Below are 21,047 nucleotides of genomic sequence, written 5' to 3' on the forward strand. Positions count from 1 at the left end.
AGCATCTGCTCACAACCAGAACAACAAGGAGTCCTGTGGCACCTTACAGACTAACAGGCTTGCCAACTCTCACAATATTTGGTGTGGTCTTTTTCAAGTCTCAGCTCCTGGAAGCATGTGATTAAATGAGAATGCTCAGCTTCCATTTTTTAAAAAGTTTCTGGCCCTTCACAACTGAGGAGAAGAGCTTGAAAATGTAACCCCAAAGCATCTACATTCTCAACAACCAGGAAGCAAATACATCATGGGGGTTTCTCTCTGTCTTTATAATAATGATTTTTAAACAAATCTAATTTTTGGAGGTCTAGCAATATTGATTTTACTAAGATGCAACAGAACTGTGCGGGTTTTCCTGGGCTGGTATTCTGAAGGGGATAAGCAACAATGGTAATGACAAGAATCAGGTCTATTTCACTCTGTGGCTGCTTGTAAAGCTATGACCCACAGCAGAGGGAGGCACTGGAGATGTTTGCTGGGATAGAGGCTCATTAACAGAAGCAGTGAAAGGTATGTCTCCTCAACAGACAGTATGTACCACAGGAAAGCAGATTAAAGATTTGTCTACATAGGAAGGTTTTTTTACACATGAACTTTTTTCTAATTCAAACAATGGCATCAACACAAAGCAACCCATTCTTGCAAATTAACTGGCAGAATATTATGAATTAGATAATCTACTTTGAAAGTAGATTAAATTCATTGCAGAATTCATGTGGACACATTTGTATTTTGCACTTAGTTGGCAGTCCTCCAACTGTTATACTACGTCACTTCATTTCACCCAAAGACAAACCAGCCAGAAGAGGGAGGTGGGAGGTGTTTCAAATTTGATCAGACATCTAGCAAACCGTAAGAGAGTCTCTAAACAGGGTCCAAAGACAGAAACCTAACAGAAATCCCAGCATCCTCCCCTTTCCTTCTCTCTGGCAAATGAGAGGATTATTTTCTCACCTGAGTCGGGTCACTCATATTTCATCTTAAAACTTTGGCTGACATTACTTCTCTGACTAGGAGACATCTTGTTACACTTCCAACCAGTAGTGTGGGTGGATGGGTGAAAAAAAATGCTGGGAACAGTTACAAAAACGAAATAAGGAACGGAGACATTTCTGTGGTTGAGAAGAAAGAAATGACAAAATATAGGTGAGAAGAGATTGGAATGTGTGGAGAGGTAAATAATGGGTCATGGTGAGGACGGAGCAAAAGTAGTGACAGACTTGTGAAAAAAACAAAAGATTTGCAATATATTACAGCAAAGAGAAAAAACAGAGGAAAACAAGAAAGGATTAAGAGGTGTAACAGATGAAGAACATTTTGGACTGTATTAAATAGAAAAGACAATTGGTAATGTTAGAATTAAACAATGCATGACTGTTTTATGTCTTTGAGCTGCCCAGGGACATGGCTCCAAAGTCATGGTACTTTATGGGGAAGAAACATGACAGCATGGCACTTTTCACTCCAGCTGGCCCCTGAAGTAGTAGAACAACACTGGTTAAATTTTTCAAGCTCCTGAGTATGTGAGTCTGTCCTCCACTCTCAGCAGCTTTTCCAGCAACTGGAGTACCAGATGTTTTAAGTATATACCTGCCCTGTACAAAAATGCTGCATTAGTACTGTTCCTCATGTTAAGTGCTTAAGTGAAGACACACCTATGTGAAGAGGAGAGATTCTCTTATCAGCATAGTTAATCTAAAAGGTGGCAGCTACTTTGACAGGAGAAGCTCTCTTGCTGACACAGCACTCTCTACACTGGTGGACTAAATTGGCATACTGATATCAATTAGGGGTGTGAATTTTTCATATCTCTGAAGAACAGAGTTATACCAGTGTAAGTTTGTAGTGTAGACTTGGCCACACACATGAAAAAATGACCTATTAAAAAGTATAAATTGCTAGTTAGTCAAATGGATGCCAAAAAACAGTTACCATCACAGAGTAGGGTTTTCATTTAATCAGTCATGCTGCAAACAGAACCAAATTCTACCCTTTATATTATAACTGGCCTCACTTTTCAAATTTGAGATAGATATTATGTTCTGCAGTTGGAATGCTAAGAAACAAACTTCTATTTCTTCCCCTTTCCAAATCATCCAACTTGCTGCCAACATCCTCTCTTTTAATATGACTAGACTATTCCACATTTTTGCCACAAAGAAACCATCCTGGCTTCTGGGTCTGAGAGAGACCCTATCTGGGAATATTTTGAGGAAATTCATTCCCGAGGTGAAAAGTAAAATGTATTGTGTAAGCAGTGCAAGAAGCAAGCTGCAAGAATAAAATATCATAAAGAAAACTGCTCGCTGGGAGAAAATGATGTGGATAAAGATGCAGACATGGCTGAGTGCTTCAACTGGTTAGTGACTTCAATAATTCAAAAACAACAAGAAGTCCTGTGGCACCTTATAGACTAACAGATATTTTGGAGCATAAGCTTTCATGGGCAAAGATGAAGCGGGTCTTTGCCCATAAAAGCTTATGCTCCAAAATATCGTCTATAAGGTGCCACAGGACTTTTTGTTGTTTTTGAAATACAGACTAACTCGGCTATGTGATACTTCAATAATTCACTTTGCAATGAATCATTGGCTCTTTCTATGCCTTTTAGTATAAGTGTGACTTGATAAGTCAATACCAAAGCAGTTTGTTGTGTTGGATGTTGCTAGAAAAAAAAAAGGTCAAGCTTAACTAACTCTTGTGGCTTGTTTAATTAGTTAAATACATTTAGAATCTATCACTCAGGTATACAGTAAGAGAGATACAGTAAGGTCAAGCTGCAGTAAGAGAAATCTGGACTTTCCAGTTGCCACTGTCGTTTTTTCATCTTATTACATAATATGTCACTTATTTTGGAACATTATGGCCAGATACCATAACGGTAAAGTCATAAGTCTGTTTCCTATTTTACATCACCATAACTAAGCTTTTCCAAGGGAACCTCATTCTATACTTGTTTCCTCCCCCTCCCAAAAAAAATAAATAAAACACCAGAAGTGCCAGTGAGTTCAGTTGGACTTATTCCAAAATTAAGTACACTCTCACTGCAATCACTCTTACCTTTTTTGGTAACTTGATTTAAACCAATGATTTTGTGTGTGTGTATCTGTGATTTAAATCAATGATATAAATTGCCTTGATGTAAATGAACTTACCCCAGTTAAGAGCCCCAAAAATATGCAGGAGGGCTTTCAACTCAAAAGATAAAACAACAAGGAGTACCATGGCACCTTAAAGGCTAACAAAAAATATTTGGGCATAAGATTTTATTGGCTGAAGCCCATTTTGTCAGTTGCATGAACTCCTCCTTGTTTTTGCTGAAACAGACTAACACGGCAGCCCTCTGAAAGGCAAAAGTTAGTAATTCAGGGAAGTCATAAGCCACTAAAGAATAACAAAAATAAGTGATGGGTGCTCCATCATTTTTACCTCTTACGCCAATGCAGATTTATTTCTTGCAACATATTCTTAAATATTTTTCCTCAACCATGACTAATGAAAACAGCTACTGATTAAGTGAATTCCAGTAATGAAAAAACAGAGTTGCAAAGCCTGATGTGGATAGTGTAGAATACTGAAAGGATTCCAAGTGAGCAAACATCAAATGAAGGATTATCCTTATTTGTAAGGAATCCGTTGCAGCAAGAAATTGAACCAGAGACCCTCATGTCTAGAAGCAGAAGGGCTACATTTTGAACTAAATGAGAATCTGCTTTTTCTGTCAGTCCTATGACTGTGATTAACAATATGGTGGATAAAAGATACATGTTTCAAAGACCTCTCTTTGAGGTACCCAGTCCAAGATTAACCAGGCCAAGCCTTGCTTAGCTTTGCAAGCCAGATCAGATGAGGCATATTCAAACCTTATCTGTTCTTAAAAACAGACAGCAAATGTATTGTAAACCACAATATCCTGTAGCACATAGGTTCCCAAACTTTTCAGCCTCACACCCCCTTTTTGATTTTTGAGAAACCCTCATGCTCCCACATCTCTTCTTTACCATCATTCAACTCCACTTTTAACAAAAAATTCAACTCATATCCTGACATCTCAAAAGCAAAAAAAAAAAATCCACATTTTGTGGTATGAAATTTAAATTTTTATGGCAATGTCTACAATCTTTTTTACACCCAAGATCAATTTTTCAATGTCAGGGCAAGCCCCTAGACCTCACCCCTTTCTTGAGGCCTTGCCCTCTCCATTTCCCTCCTCTTCTATCCTTTGCTGTTCCCAGCCCTTACTCACTCTCACTGGATTGAGACAGGAGGTATGGGCTCTGGGGTGGGAATGAGGGATTTGGGTGTGGGAAGGTATGAAAGGTGTAAGCTCTGGGAGGGAATTTAGGTGCAGGAAGATGTGGAGAAGGGGCTGCTGGCTCAAGGAGGGAGCTCCAAGCTGGAGAGTGTTGGGGTCATGTGGAATGTTGGGGTGCTGAGCAAATCACAGGCTTGTGGGTGTGAGGCTGCAAGAGTTCAGGTTGGTGTGTATGAGGGGCTCAGGGCAAGGGGCTTCGGAGTATGATGGGCTCAGGACACAGATTTGCAGAGTGTGGACTGTGCAGTAGTGTGCCAGAAGACTGGAGATGTGAGAGGCTCAGGACAGGGGTTCCAGTGTATGATAGGTTCAGAATTCAGGTGTGTAGGGTGTGCAGTGGGCTGCAGGGGTGTTATGATGTTGTTGCTAGATGGTGGCGTGGGAGCTTGTTGTCCCAGTTGGGAGCTTGTTGTCAAGGCTTCATTTTTAAATCAAATATGTTCAACACAAACCTTTCAGCACTATCTTTATTTACGGGAGGGCCGGGGAACCTCTTTTGAGTCATGGGTCACTGACCCACAGAAAAATAAGTCAGGGACCACACAAGTGAGATGCAAAAAACTCCTCTAAGCCCCCACAATGTGTCCCCAGTGGGGATGTCTCCCTCCCCTGGCACCCCAGCCCCATGGGGGAAGGATAGGTAGGACTGATTAATTCTTCTGGGGTTCCAGGGTTAGTGGAATTTGTGGACCCCTCTACACTTTGAGGCGGGGCCAATTTGAGGGAGCCAGTGTGTGGGACAGGGCTGCTAGTGAGTGTGCACCAGCTCCAACTGCTCAGGCAGTGCGCAGCTGCGGTGGGGAGTGAGGAGCAGTTGGCGTGGACCTGAGGCTCCTCCTGCACCCTCCCGCACAGGAAGGCAGCAGGCAGAAAAGAAGTTGCTGGGGGGCAACAGACCTGGCTTTTCAGGAAACGTGCCAGCTGTTTAAGGGGGGAAGCAGCACGCACACTTCCTGAGACACCAGCACTGGCATTCAGCTGTGCGATTCCCCCCCACCATGCCGCAGAAAGCTGGCGCTACCCTCCATTTTTGCAGGAGGTAATGCCAGCATGGTCTCTTCTTGGGGTGGGGAGGATTGATGGGGGTGCAGCTGAGTTGCCCCATGCCCCCGCCCCTGGAATTTCTTCACATGCCCCAGCTTGGGAACCAATGCTGTAGCATTTACAATTTTAATCATCCCAGAAATCATAGTGAAAGATGGCTTAGTTATTGAAAAAAATTAATCTTCAGATGCACCCCTGCTAAATACATTAGTTTGTTAAATGACTGGCTTCAACATTTTACAAACTATTATTTGGGAAGGAGAAAATTTAAAAGAGCTATTGTTAAGCAGTGTTCCCTCTGAGCCAAAAGCTAAAGCTCTTTACAAATGAATGAATGAATGAATGAATGAAACCTGTATGAGGCCAAGATATATCTACAGATCTGAAAAACTGTCAGCTCCAAGCCACCCCTTTTCCACTTGTGAAATCAGCTAGGATTGTTTGTAAGAATAATTGCAAAAACAAGCATCTTCCCTTGGGAACATTTGGAACATTACCTTTTGGTGCATGCTTAACTCAGAGAAAAGTTATACACTGTGAATGGTCTGCAAAGGATTTTAAAATATTCACACCATTTAATTTTTAAAACAAAATTTCTTAAGAAAAAAACTGTATTTCTTATTCAGAGGTGCCAAATTTTAAAACAAAGCCATATCTTTGTTAACTAAGCACAAAACCAGTTTCTGATAAAAACTGCACTCCTGATTTGAACACACCGTTTATGATAGGATTTTATGGAAAAAAATTATTTTCTGTGTTTTGGGTGAAACCATGAATTTTAAGAAATGTAAGCAAATGAATATAAGGGTTTGATATGCATGTGACATTTCAAACATGTCTTGCTACAGTCATATGAGTCCTTTTTCACACCAGGAAAGAGGGACTAAGAGAAGTAAAAACCCTGTAATAATTCATATTAAGCTGTGCCATAAGATTCCCCTATCATACGTTCAACTGAACTCAGCCACGATATGAGACAAAAATCACAAGTGTGATATCTAGAAAGTCTAATAATAAATGGTAATAATACACATGGAACATAACCAATCAACAGATTCCAGTTCTTCAAATTTTACTTTGTAAACCAAAACTTTGAAACAAAAATTTTGACACTAATGATCCAGATAAAAAACTGGATATCTACCAGATATCAAATCCTTCTTTAGTTTAGCTCAAAAAGCTCCTTCACCGATGTGTTAAAACTATCAAAACAAGGTGGTGAAAATGCCATTGTCAAAGAAGTCACAGCAAGCTCCAAGTATAGTAGTTATCTTAGACATACACCAACAGAGACCAATTACAAGACATCAGGGCCAACTTATCCACCAGCTTAAGCAGAGTGCCGTTCCACACAAAACAAAGAAGCAGTTCTGTAGCACCTTCAAGACTGCAGAATAAATAATATTGTTAGACTTCAGTTAAGTAACATCCACTTATACCAAAGGTGAATTTGGCCACATGTATTTACATAAACTGGAGTATTTTCATATTCATGATCTCATCTATCCACCAATTTATCTGCTCTAATTCTTTCTGCTCCCTCTCCCAATATCCACAGCCCCTTTCATCTTTTTCCTACACCTATGCACTAGCCTTACTCCTGCTGTTCCCTTTTCTTAGAGCACTATTTCAGATTTCGTCCACCAAGAGCCTTCTCTTCCCATCCATATATCCCTTTAAACTTGTTTCTTTCAGGAACCCTTGTAAGCTTATTTTCCATTCCAATCATCTGTCTCTACCATCCTTACCCTAATGAATGGTCTCCAGTTTTTGCCTAGTCTTTCTATGGCACTGATCTGTATTTCCTTAAGGAAAACTTCCTTTGAAGTCAGTAAGAATTTTGTCTAAGTAAGGCGTAAGTAGTGCACATCAAACCTCAAGCTCTTCAGTGCCCAGGAAGCAACTTAATCTGCATTCTGTGAAGCAACACTACGCAAAAAGCACAGATCATGCAAACCAATTTAGGAGCTTAAAGAATCAAACTCTAACAGATTATTAAAACAAAAAAAAAAAAGCTATGTGTTTTTTGTGTTCATCTATATAATGCCAAAGCAAACTGACACTCCTTAATAAAACAATTCAGAATTATTTCATAGAACGTATTTTAAGATTAAAAATTATTTCTTTCAGGCACACAAACAAGCATGTTTGCATTTCCAATGCATTATAGAACACAATACAGCAAACATCTATTTCTCAGAATGAGCAGCTTTTCAAAGATCTACTCATGTTTGTGTAGACAAATATATACATAAATATGTTGCATATTTATTTAAAGATATGGATTTTAGGAGCAATATGTTGATCCTTCAAGGCAGGCAAAATATAAACGTTTTCAAATCTTATCCCTTCCAAACAAAACAGAGACTTTCTAAAACAGATGGAAAGGAGAAGGACCAGAAAAATCCAACACCCCCTCATATTTGCATATCACAAACTTTCAGAAATTGGATTTGTAATTTCAGATTCACTTATAAGAACACTAAGCTTCGTGCATTCCTAATAACTGTGTGTTCTCAGAATCTTTGTAAAACTACTACAGAAACTTAGCATTATTTTATTGGAGTTTACTTTTCTTTATAAACTGGGGGGAAAAGTACATGTTTGTGGGAAACGCATTCAAGCTGCTGCCAGTTTTTCAGGTTGCAATTATATTTTAAATGTGATTTAAACATGGGTCTGGCTTCTCAAGACTGACAGTAACAATAAAAAGAATTAAAAAGGAGATGCCTATACTTACGCTCCTCTGCTATTAATGTCTGCTTCTCTCTCTCTGCAATGCCTTTGAAGAATATGGTTTGTATCAAAGAGGCTAAATCAAATAGTATGCATTTCTCTTTGTTAAAAACCTGTCAGCAAACACTCATTCCTCCAACCTCAACTTTTTTCCCCCTACCAACCATAATGCTCACTCCTCCCAAATAAAACAAAACAGATGGAAACTTCAAACAAAGTGAACAAAAGAGATTTTTGTTCTCTTTTCTAGAAGATAGAGAATAAAATCATGGTCGTTAGAAGAAGAAAAGACTTTGTGTTCCATCCTGCAACATTTACTCAAGCACATCTACTTCAATGGGACACATGAGTAAGGATTAGTCTTTGGAGCTAGGACTGCAGATCTCCAACAGATCATCTACTCCATCCCCCTGACTATATAGAATTATTTCCCTTAACATGCGTATACTGGAGTTTTGGATAAAATTGGCGTTAATCATTTTATTTATAAAACACCCAAAACACACACTGCCATTTCTCCGGTTATAGAGAGGGGGAGCTTGTGGTCCATCCGTTTAAAATAAATTTTAAATCTTGTTATGCATTTATATTAATTTGTTACCTATAAAGCATCACTCTCAACAACCACTATGTTCAAACAGCAGCACTAACACAGCAACTTAAATCCCATTCACCTTAAACTCAGAAGTCACACGGTATCAGCAGGGTAGCTGTGTTAGTCTGTATCTGCAAAAACAATGAGAAGTCCTGTGGCACCTTATGGACTAACAGATATTTGGGAGCATAAGCTTTTGTGGGCAAAGACCTGCTTCTTAAGATTTGTCACACAGGCTGTAGTGGTTCTACTGGTGTGAGTAAGGAAAGAAGAATTTAAGAAAAGTTGTTACACAATTAGACCCCAATTATGGGAGAGACCTGAGGGCACTCAATATCTTGAATTATATGGTTCCATCTTCAAAACCTCACCAGACCTTTCACTCTGGGGAAAACCATACATTCAGAACGCAATAAAAGAAGAAAACTGATAAAATCATTTCATGCTCTCTGTTTGTATAAGTCCACTTCCTTACAGCCTCTGCACCAATGCACTTGGGGTAAAAGGAAAGAGGACAATGCAATCAGGTTAAGGTAGAACAAAAGGTCAACTCATGGCACTGTGCTCTTAAAACATAACAAAGAGAAAGTTGCGGACAACACAGTGATAGTAAGGAAAAAGTGACTTGGCATCTTACCTCCTGCAGACAAAGGGATCTGCACCTCTGTATCATGCTACTCTCCAGCAGGGTGTCTGTTACAACCCCAAAACCTCAAATACACCCCATCCCATAACCTATCCCAGCCTAGGCCATCTCTGCCCACGAAGCCTATCATAGAACTACCGTACCTCTCTATATAGTTATGGTCTCAGTCCTGGGCTCTTTATATTTGGCACTTGTTCTATGTCTGTTTCTAAACCTGAGGGCCCCAACCACTAATCTAGTTGCTCCCTTGATCCAGCCTCCACTCATCATCTCGCTCTCTGATCCACCTTTTCCTTTCCAGACTTCCTTACAACATCTGTGCACAGCTCCTGTTCATTTCCAGAACTTGCACCCTTTAGTTTTCACCTCTCCAGCCCATGTCAGCTCCCTTAACCACATGCATCCTCATGCCCTAAGATCGCTTTCCAGCTCCCTGAGCCTATCACATTTACCACTCCAAGGCTGAACCTCGCCCTTGCCTCCAAAGGGTAGCAACCTCTCCCTTGGCTTCCATCACCAGCCTTCCCCCAACCTCACCTTGTGGTGAGTGATTCCCTCAGTCTCCTTGTCCCCAGTTGCTACAGTGAGCATGAAAGCCCCCTGTCTGATGTGTGTGTGACCCCCAGCCACCCCCCATGGAGATGAAGCCCCCCCCTCCCCCCACCACTCTGGGAATAAACCCACCCGATTCCCACTTTCAGAAGTGAAGCTCTTCAACCCCTCAAAATGGGGTTAACCCTCTTGGGCCCAGCCCCCACAGGGCTAGCCCCCCATCTCTTCAAAGGGGTGTGTGAAGCCCCTTCCCACTCCTTCTGTCAAACTAAGGGCTAAACCCCCCAACCCCTACTGAAGGATTAGACCCCCACCAACTCCCGACGTTTCTTCTCCTAAATTGGGGGTTAACCCCCAGTCTCCCCATGGGGGGTTGACTCCCACTCATATCTCACCCGCAAAGTGGGAGTTAACCCCCCACGCCTCCCCTGAAGGTAGGCATGGGGAGTCACACCCCTCTCCCGGGGATCAGACACCCCCGGACCCAGCCACTCCAGGGGGTGTGAAGCCCCCAGAACCCTCCTAACATGGGGGAAGACCCCCTCAACCCTCACTGTGAGGCTTGGACACGTTCTCCCCAACCCCCCCTCGGGGAATGGAGCCCCCTCCCCGGGGGGGGGATCAGAGCCCCCCTCTCCCAACAACCCCTTTATTTACCGCCATCATCAGCACGCGCGAGCTGTCACCGAGCGCGAGACACCCCAACCGGGGCCGGCCCCGCCCCCTCCCCGCCCATTGGCCGACAGCCTCGCCCCGCCCCCCGAAGCCATTGGTCGCAGAGCACGCCACACACTCAATCCTCCCCGCCCTGCCCTCGCGCTGCACGCCCCGTTCGCCAACGCCACTTACGCCGGCTCCGCAAAGCTCTAGCAAGCGGTCCTAAGGGTTTTTTCGGCGCGCTATGCCGGTCACTGTGCGCTGCGGAAACGTCCCTCACCTTTACGCCATTTGCGCTGCATAGACGGCGAACTCTTGACTAGCGTACGTGAATTGCGTAGGCTGGCCGGGGCGTTCTTTGGTTTTACGGGCAGATTTCGAACGCGGGACTAGTTTACGGAACTTGCGTAGCCGACGGCGGATAGGGGAGGCAGGCAGGCGTTTCAGTGGCTTAGGGCAGTTGCGCTGGGGAGTGGGGAACGAAGGGGTGGGGACTCCCTGGCTCCACCCTCGGACAGTGACGTAGCAAGTCTTTGTGAATCGCAGGCTGAAGTTTGGTTGAGTCACACGAGGGTAAATAAGGATGTTTCGGAGACAAAGAGACTCTTAAAGGGGCAGGAGCGCCTGGGTCTTGGTCCCGCGCACACCGGCTGAGGGCAGAGCGCGCTTCCCCCGCACTGCGGACCACCCGGGCAGAGCAGCAGGGGGCCCCACCGGCCTGCAGGGCCACGGGCCACATCCTGCACCACCACTGCATATGGACTAGTGCCACAGGCTATGTCCCGCACCACCATTGCGAAGGGGCCACTGCCCCAGACCACGTCCGGCACCACGATTGCAAAGGGGCCACTGCCATGGTACACGGCAGCTGCCACAGCGTCATGTCCGGCAGCACCACTGCACAGGGACCACTGCCATGGAGGCTATGTCTGGCACTGCCATTGCACAGGGACCATGGACACAAGGCCATGTCTGGCACTGCCATTGTATGGGGAGTTGCTGCCATGGGGCCACATCCGGAACCACCATGGAATGAGGGCTGCTGCCACAGAACCACAGCCAGCACCACCATGGTATGAGAGCCACTACTACACAGACACATCCAGCACTGCCATTCAATGGGGGCTGCTGCCACAAGGCCATATCCAGTACCACCATTTCACAGGAGCCATATCTGGCACCACCATCGCACAGGGACACTGCCACAAGGCTATGTCCAGCACCACCATTGCACAGGGCTGTGTCTGGTGCATCTGGTAGCACCACTGCACAGGGACACTGCCATAGGGCCAGATCTGGCACCACCAATCCACAAGGCTGCTGCCACAGGTCCACATCAGGCACTACCAGTGCATGAGGTCACTGAAGGACCATGTCAGGTAATACAGTTGTATGGGGCCACTTCCCAAGCACCACATCTGGCACCCCTATTGCAAAGGGTCACTCTCCTGGGGGTTACACCAGGTGATGCCACTACATGGAGATAGAGCTGTGGAGCCAAATGAGGCACCACTGTCCATGCCTCCATCACTCCCATGAGAGCTACTGTGTCATAAGCCACTGTCACAGGACCATGAGAAGCATCACTGTCTTTGGGCTTCATGTTGCTGCCATTGCACAGGGGACTCAATGTCACAGGGCTGATGAGGGGCACTTAGCACCAGGAGCCACATTCATAAGAGTTGTATCAGGCTGCACACACAAGGGAACAGCCACGGACATGACAGCATCACAAGTACGCTGGTTGCTATTACAGCAGCCATGGGCTATGATGAAATCACACAGTCCTTGGGGAAGGCTGCTATTGTGACAGCATTGCACCCACTCCCATGTGTCGCAGGTAAGTTCTGGCCATGGTATAGCCTTGGCAACGGGGAGAAGGAAGGAGTCTGCTGAGATAATATGACTGGAAAGCACTATAATTTTGCACATTAAAACAGACCCCACAAAGTAGGAAAAAAGAAAGGCTTTTGCAAGAAGCAGTCAATGCACGGGTTTAGAGAAAGCAGCCACATCAGTGGATACCTTTACTCAGCAATAAAGGGCCTAGATTCTCTTCTCACTTACACCCATGCAACCCCCGTGATGGCAGTGGGTTGTGCAGATGAGATTAAAGGCAGAATTTAGCCAAAGGGCTCCAGCTCTGTGGCTGCAGAACAGTAACCAGCATTAAGAAGACAACGCACACCCAGAAGAGCCAGCACACACACATTATATTATTTAAAGGCATGTGACTTAGATGCATTTTGCACCCAGAGATATCAGAACTGTTTTTTGTATGGAGTGGCATTTGCAATGCTTGATGTGCCTGATCTTCCAGGTGCAATCCCACAGCATTCTTTTTTTAAAGAAAGCACGACAGAGAAGAGGATTTGTCCAAAGAGCAGGAGTTTTTGGTAAAAGATCTTAGCTACTCTGAGTAATAATGAGCTAAGACCCTCATTCTACAAGGTTTACTTACAGGACTCCCCTGCAACCAATGAGAGAGTGAGGGTTTAATGCCGCATGTGCACTTGAGTTGAAGATTTATTTGACTTAAACCCTTGTATTCCAGGTGGAGCACAGGTCATCTACAAGTCTCCTCCACTTCACACTGTCGTGAGACAAAACCTTTAGCTGACCTCAGGAGTATCCCAGCTGAAGACTGGACCTCAAAATCGCTCTCCAGACTTTCGGTATATTCAACTTGCTAATTTAATTAAATATTAGAAGATGTACTGTACCTGGTGTTGCTCGGATCCATAACTTGATTAATTTTTGTTTTTGGCAAATAAAATGAAAAATGTATGTGCTTCATTTAATCATTGCTCTGGGGAGGGGCTGGGGATGAGGGCTTCAATATACAGGATTCCTCCAGGAGACAGATGTGATGCTGCCCTCTTTCACCGCAGCATCTTGGGGCCAGGTGAGAAGCACCTGTCCATGGCCCCTGCAGCTCCAGTGGGCACAGCTGGGAAAGAGGCGCATGTCCCTTGGCTGGGGCAGGTCCTGGTTCACCTGGCCCCATTGCTCTCCAGCCAGTGAGGAATGCAGCAAACTGTGTGCTCTGTCCTGGCCAGCAATGTCCCCATAAGAAATGGGGGTAAGGAATGTGGGAGGCAGGTGCAGCCCTAAAGGGTGCCTGGGGGATGGGAGGCTTGAAGCAGTCCCAGATGGGAGTCATGCCTCCAGCCAGGCCCATTCACTTGCTTGGTGATTTTGTCTTATCTGTGTGGTTTTATGAGAAGCAATCCCATTCCAAGCACATCCCATTTTCCTGGCACAACCAAACCCTGACCTTGCTTTAGATTATGATAAGAGGAAGCAGCATACCAAATTTGGTGGTCCTAGCAATTACTGTTTCGGAGGAGTTCTTCAACAAACAGATAAAAGGCTGGACAATATTTCTCAGTATAGACTGTTGCAAGTCATTTAACCAAGGCTAATGAGACCCACTGTCTTGTTATTGAATTTATTCAGGAGTTAAATAATTAAAAATACCCATACAACAACTCCTAGATGCCCTAATAATTAATTACACATACAGGCATAAAATGATGAACCCCCTAACTCGACCAACCAGTAAATCAAAGCCACTCTTCTCTTTCCAGTCCTCCAGAAAGGAGTCTTAAACCTTCCTCCCCAAACCTGGTACAATCGCAGCTTGCCTGACAGATCAGCAGGTTTAGTTAGGTAGAAGACATTTATTTTGCACAGTTTACTTTTTAGACTCATGGCCGCAGTTCAAGTTGATGTAGGGACTGGGGATGCAGAACATGTTTCCTCTCTCTCTCTCTTTTTTTTTTTTTTTTTTTTTTTTTTTAAGAAGAAGCTACACACTGTTCCCTCAGGTTACATGCTCAAACAGGTATGAAGTAAGGCGTGATGTAGGGCTAACAGGCTTGCCGAGCCTGGAACTCTCCATGGCCTCAACAGGGAGTTGAGCACGAGGAGTGGTTACAGGCCCAGGGTAATTCTGCTCATTTGAAAAATGCAGCATTCTGAAATTAAGCAGAAAAGATCCTTGCCGAGCAGCTATTTACTTGTGAAGCTCCGTGGGAAAGTGTTTTCAGGCAAGCTACACAAAGGTCTTGCAATTGCAGAACTGAGCTAAACAGTCATGCTGCAGTCTATCAAATAACACAAATCACAGAAAAATATGAAGAGGAGAGAAGAAATCTGCATTCCCCAGCAAAGAAGCTCCTCAGGGTTTAGCGCCCAGGGCACAGATGGTTTTAAGGAAGGGGAATTTCCCTAGCTTTCCATCCAAATAAGTAAATCATTGTTACGCAATACCCAAGCCATGCAGTAAATCTACAGTCTCTCTCTTGCAAACCCTTATTCATTTTAACAGTCCAACTGAAATCAATGGGACTTTGCAGGTGAGTAAAGATTTAAAGCACAAGGACTGCTCTCAATTTTATCAGCTACCTTTCTAACAATGAGGTGAAATGGCAGATATGTTGTTTCATCAAAGGAGTAGGATGCTGTAAGAAGACCAGATACCACTGGTATCCTCAGAGAACTGGAAAATTTTAATCTCTTCATCAGCTCTAGAAGATGATGGCAAGTTAAGAACATAACCATAAGGGGCCAGCAAAGACTTCCTAGCGATTTTGTCACAACAGGACACGGTCTTCCATCAAAGGTGCAAAGCCCCTTCAATAAAATTAAAGGTAAATATGGATAAAAAATAACTTCTGCACCAAAGGGGAAAAAAAAACCATCTTTTGTGAAACTACAGGCTAACACAGGCACCCTTCTGAAACTACAAAACACAGCACAGGCACCTTTGCTGGATAAAAAGACTTAATATCCTTCTATGAAAATAAGCTTTTTTTTTTTTTTTAATTAAAGTGGTACCAAAATATGTTCATATGAATATCCACAAAACCCACATTCAAGAGTCAGCAGCTAAGGAAAATAAGGGACAGTAAAATCCAGCCAGTTAATACACAGCTAGATTTTATACTTTATCCTTCTGCAGAACATTTATCCCCAGAATCAAGCATTTCCATTGCACTGAGATGCACCAGTGTCAACAGGCTAACCACTGGAAACACTGAATAAGAGATGAAATGCAAATATATTGGAGACCAAGATCAGAGGTAGGAAAAACTGATTCCACCCCTAATATATGGAGATGAATGGTGTTTTCCTTTAGGGGTAGTCTTCTTTAGGATGTTGCTGAGCAAAAGGCTGGGTTTCCTGACCCAGGAGGATAATCCAAAAAGAGGATACTGTCACTTTAAAAAAGAAAAAAACATTTGGTCTCAAGGAGCCTTCATCGGATCCCAGCTACAGGCACCTGCTGCTGTTTGCGGATCTTGTTGAACAGTTCCATGTACTGAGCCATTGTGTCACCCGGGCTGTAGATGCTGTCGTGCTTGTTGCCAAACACGGACGGGATTCCAGGTGTGTGATTCCCCATGAAGCTTTGCATGAACTCCAGAAGCAGGTTCCAGCAGTCGTTAGTGACCACGCACGGGCAGTATTCCACCTGGCAACAGAAACAGGAGCACTGAAGCACAGAGCAGCGGACGGTCGCCACACAGGAGACAATTAACTTTCCTTCCAAAAATACGTATATCGAGAGAGATAGAGACTAGTGGTTTCAGCCATGATACAGAATGCCTCAGGGCTTTGAGGACAAGGCAATATACAATTCTCCTCATAGGAGCAAACTGAAAGGAGGTGTTTATCAAATAAGTAAAGAAGGAAAAATGCCAGCACCCTGGAAAACATTTAAGGACCAATATTCCCTGCCATTTTTTCCATCCAAGTGCAGGATAAATTTTGCTATGTGCTCCGAGGCATGTGCTGATGTGCACCACCAGTAGAAACACACGCTGTTGACTGTGGGCACTCTGCTAATCAGCTGGGTGGCATCTGAATCTCTCCTGGGTAGCCACCAAAGCATCAATTTACACAGAACACTGTTACAGACTTTGCCTTATTTTTACTTACAAAAGCATGAGGATGAAGGAAGAAAAGGTTCTCATAAAGCTACTGATGTATCCTTCTTATGACCCAGATACTCCACAAGCTAGATGGCATAGTGGAGGTGAATGTACTAGTCTTACACCTCTGCCAATCTTGGCTCAAATGCCATCTGGGCCAGGGAAGACTTGGGTCTGCAATAACAAGGGCGTTTCATGTCAGAAGTTAGGTGGCCTGGCAGATATAGTGCATGTGCAAAAAAGGAATGAGACAGGTAGCTGTCGAAACCTGCTCAGAGCCTGCTACCAACTTCTTCACTGTCCCAGACATTACATTTGCTTATTTCAAAAAAGCAAAACCATCCTTGCCAACTGAAAAGAACGATGAGCTACAAATGGGGGTCAATAATTAGACCCTCTCCCGTGCATGCTGATGAACCGCAGGAGTCACCAAACTCAGTTTGCCTTAGTCATTAGAGGTGGGGTGAGCGTGTTGTTTGTAAGACCAGACATGTACTTTGGAAAACCTGTTTAATTAAAAACAAAGCAGCTCAAACTGGGTCCCAAACTCAAGTCTGATATAAAGCAAGTTTCTGCTCAAGCTAGGATCAACGGAAATGCTGTTAGCATTATGGCAACTGTAGTCCTTCTGTTGCAATATTTAGAATGCTGTTATTTGAGCTTTGTTTCTGTTGCCTTGGAATGTTGACGTGCACGTGTAGCTATGTCTATGAGGTGATTAATTAAATATTTGTAGAACAGAATTTAAAAGTGCTGAGAAAAAGAAAGAAAATCTGGCCTCCTTTTTCCATTGCATCCAAAGCAAACTACAGGTTGAACCTCTCTCATGTGGCACTCTTGGGACCTGACCAGTGCCAGACAGGAGAATTTGCTCTACCACCGGAGGTCAATATTATCTCGCACATTACCAACACTTTCACAGCTCACTGGGCTCTTTAAAGACACTTAGGGGTAAATTACAGCTAAATAACAGCACAGAACACTGAAAGCCAGGACTGGGAGCCGGAAACAAACTTTATGGGACTGCAGGAAACTTGTCCACACCTATGATAAGTGGTCATCCAGCTAACTAAAAATCATGCTGCATTACAGATGTTGCCAGATAGAGTTCTGTATCAGAGAGGTTCCACCAAAACACATCTTCCCTTTCAGAGGCGTTCCCTATCTTGGCACAGACTCCCTATAATCTCATATACCATTAAGCCTTCAACACATGCCTCCACTTTGCTCATGATGCCAGTGGTTATTACCCATTAATCCTATTTTCCCCTCAAAAGCCTTTGCTCTTCCCCCTCCATTATCACTTCACACGCACAAGATATCCCCTTGAAAGTTAGCAAAGCCACAGCATCCTCCTTCAAACTCTCCTCTGTCATGAGGCTTACAAAGTGCTTGGCCATATTTAGGCAGCTGGTGTGCTGAGACTCACGCTCACGACCCGAATCACAAATACACTCACTGTTAGACAGTGGAGCACCAGTTTGTTGGCATATACTTAGGCTAAGATCCCGCACTGAGAGTGGATGGGACTGTTGAATCAAAGTCCCAGACTGTAAACTCTTTGGAGCTAAGACCACTCCTTTAGTCAGTGTCTCAGAGGGGTAGCTGTGTTAGTCTGTATCCTCCTAAAACAAAGCAAGCAGTCCAAGACTGCTTGCTTTGTTTTGCTTTATGTTAGGTGTACCTGTGTATAAAAACACAATCTGACACAATCAAAGACATCATCCCTTGCCCCTCCTGTAATTCCAGAGGGAACTGTTGCTTTTTTTAAACAAAACAAAGCAACAGTCCCTCTGAGGCATAGTGATGCCAAATATAGCAGTTGTGTAACTGACCAGTCCAGTTCCATATTTTGCTCAAAGCAGAGAAGTATTGGGGAGAGGCAATGAGTTTAACACTATTAACAGTGAAAAATAAGTCAGATTTTTTTTCTCGTTCAGTTTTAAAATTAGTTAGAAAGCAATGAGAAGTCCTGTGGCACCATAAAGATTAACAGATTTATTTGGGCATGATCTTCTGGAGGCAAAAATCGCCTTTGTCAGACGTGGAAATAGGTGGTCATGCATCTGACAAAGGGGATTTTTGCCCCAGAAGATCATACCCAAATAAATCTGCTAGTCTTTAAGGTGCCCCAGGATTCCTTGTTTCTGCAGATACTGACTAACACGGCGACTCCTCTGATGAAAATACTTAGGTTATTCATAACACCACTGAAGAACTTTTTCTCAAAATGTAGGATTTACAGCGCAATGCCATCCCTTTAAAGTTTTATATATTGGTATTTCTATGACAACCTCCTCCATAGTAATTGAGTACCTCAAACACATGAGTGAAGCAAGTGTTATCCTGCAAGGCAGGTAAGTACTATCTCCATTTCACAGGTGCTTGGATATTGCAGGGATGGGCCTACACAAAGTAGCTTGGTAGCCACTATAGATAGTATCACTATGGCACAGAGAGAGGGCAGCGGCTGGATTTTCAGATCTTGCATCCACTGTTCCCTCTGATTTTTGCCACCTGTGTGGAATGCATTTTGTTATGTGCACCAATAGGGAGGTGATGTGTGACACAGTGTAGTTGCCCCCAGATGGGCTTGAACCTGGGATCTCTGGCACTTAGTACCTGAGCCCTTACCGGTTGAGCTAAAAGCCAGCTGCCTCTCCAATAAGGCTGCAGAGGAAACCTGTCCTGTGTGCCACTAGATGGGACACTGAACTACACACGATAGGTGCATGGGTTACAACAGCACTTTCTTATTGGTGCCCAGAACATTCATGTGGCAGGAGTGAGGGGTTCAGGGCTGGGGCAGAGGACTGGGATGTGAACAGGGAGACGATGGGGGTCAGGAGGATGCTCGCTGAGTGTGCAGGCTCTGAGGTAGGGCTGGGGAAGGGGATGAGGTTTTTAGGCTGCCCTGGGGTGATGCAGGGGCAGAGGCAGAAGAAGGAAAGAGGGAGAGCACTCTCCCACCTCTCTTTCCCCGCACCAGCACCCGGTCATGGTGGGGGTGGGATGGCAATTGCCACAGCAGGTCTGAGCTGGGGCTGGATCGGGGCCAGGGGAGGGGCACATCTCCCTGCTGAAGCCCTGAGCATCTGTGCGGCCACACAGCCTGCAGGGCACTTAGCTGGTGTCTCATTTTGGAAGCTTTCATTTCCGGTTGTTCAGCTTTATGCACATAAGGCTGGACCATCTGCAGTGCTGAGCACCCACAGTGCCATTTGAAACACACAGCAATGTCAGCCCAGCACCTCTGCCAATTGCATCTGCGATCACAACACCAAACAGTGGGGGCCCTCGAAATCAGAGGCCAATTTTGAAAACTGTCTTTTATCAACTTGCCTGAGTAAGTATACAGGAGACCCATGAACAAAACCCTGACAATGTGACCGCGACTTCTATGCCTTAATCACATTCTTCCCCTGAAAGGCCCCAGTCCTGCCAACTCAGATGCACCTGTTTAACATTAAGCGTGAAGGCAGTTGCAGTTAAATCAATGGGACAACTCCAAGTATTTGTTTAGCTTTAAGAATAACTGTTTCTAGGGTTGGGGATCTAAGTTCCCCTAACTTTAGTCACCAATAACCATCTTATACTAGTTAAATGAAATTCTCGATAAGCATTTATGCCCTGATCCAGCAAAGCACCTACGCACTGGCTTAAATTTAAGCACACCCACTGATTAGGCTTCAGCTGATGTACCATATCCAGTTCTGGGCACCACATTTCAGGGAAGATGTGGACAAACTGGAAAGAGTACAGAGAAGAGCAACAAAAATGACTAAACAAGCTAGAAATCATGGCCAAAAAGGGAAGATTTAAAAAAATAGGCTAGTTTAGTATGGGACAGATAGGACATTATAATAGTTTCCAATTATTTAAAAGCTTGTTTCAAGGAGGCAATGGACTTAAATTGCAGCAAGGGAGGTTTAGGCTGGACATTAGGAAAAACTTCTTGATTGTCAGGGTGGTTAAACACTGGAATAAATTGTCCAGGGAGGTTGTGAAATCTCCATCATTGTCTAACATGCATTTAAAAATTTCCAAGTGCCTGCCAGGAATGGTCTAGAGTTCAGGGGTGACTAGGCTCAGGTCTTCTCCTCGGCTCACGGCCAGCCAGTGCTCATGCTCCAGCCCTGGAGCAATTGCTGAGCCTTGGCGACTCCCACTGGGCTGGGTGTGTGCCTTGAGGTGAGTCTTTCTCTCCTTCTTTCTTTCGCTTACCAGTTGGAGCCAGTTCAGTGAAGGAGTTTGCTTATTTATTTATTCAGATTTCTCACTTGTGTGGGCCCTGATTTTTCTGTGTGTGAGTGGTGCCCTGACCCAAAAAAGGTTCCCTACCCTGGTCTAGATCACACGTAGTCCTGCTGTGAGTGCAGGGGACTAGACTAGATGACCTCTCAAGGTCTCTTCCAGTCCTACAATTCTTCATGTTTCAATGCCAGGAGTCAGCAACCCCACATGACAGATGTCAAGAATAGCAAGGGAGTCGATTTTCATTGGCACATGAGGCAGGAGCTCAGCCCCACCCCTCCTCCTCTATACAGTTGGCAGCTTGCTCAAAGC

The 21,047-nt window shown here is 44.2% G+C and overlaps 1 protein-coding gene and 1 long non-coding RNA gene across 3 annotated transcripts in view; one reads left to right on the forward strand and one right to left on the reverse strand.

Moving 5' to 3' along the window:
* The window catches only part of LOC142001960 (uncharacterized), a 78,003-nt gene extending 64,351 nt beyond the window's left edge, over positions 1-13,652 (forward strand). The window contains exon 3 of the long non-coding RNA XR_012642595.1: positions 13,097-13,652. This is a non-coding gene — a long non-coding RNA (uncharacterized LOC142001960). The remainder of the gene's footprint in view (positions 1-13,096) is intronic.
* The window catches only part of MED20 (mediator complex subunit 20), a 57,446-nt gene that overhangs the window by 30,448 nt on the left and 5,951 nt on the right, over positions 1-21,047 (reverse strand). The window contains exon 4 of one of the 2 annotated variants that reach the window (XM_074977649.1): positions 13,960-16,021. The exons of the other annotated variant lie outside the window; for it this stretch is intronic. Coding sequence (XP_074833750.1) covers positions 15,806-16,021 — 216 coding nt within the window. The 3' untranslated portion in view covers positions 13,960-15,805. Of the gene's footprint in view, positions 1-13,959; positions 16,022-21,047 lie in introns of those variants that run through there. 2 annotated transcript variants of the gene reach the window in all.

Source organism: Carettochelys insculpta, chromosome 26 (genome assembly GCF_033958435.1).
Source record: "Carettochelys insculpta isolate YL-2023 chromosome 26, ASM3395843v1, whole genome shotgun sequence".
NCBI classification, from domain to species: domain Eukaryota; kingdom Metazoa; phylum Chordata; order Testudines; family Carettochelyidae; genus Carettochelys; species Carettochelys insculpta.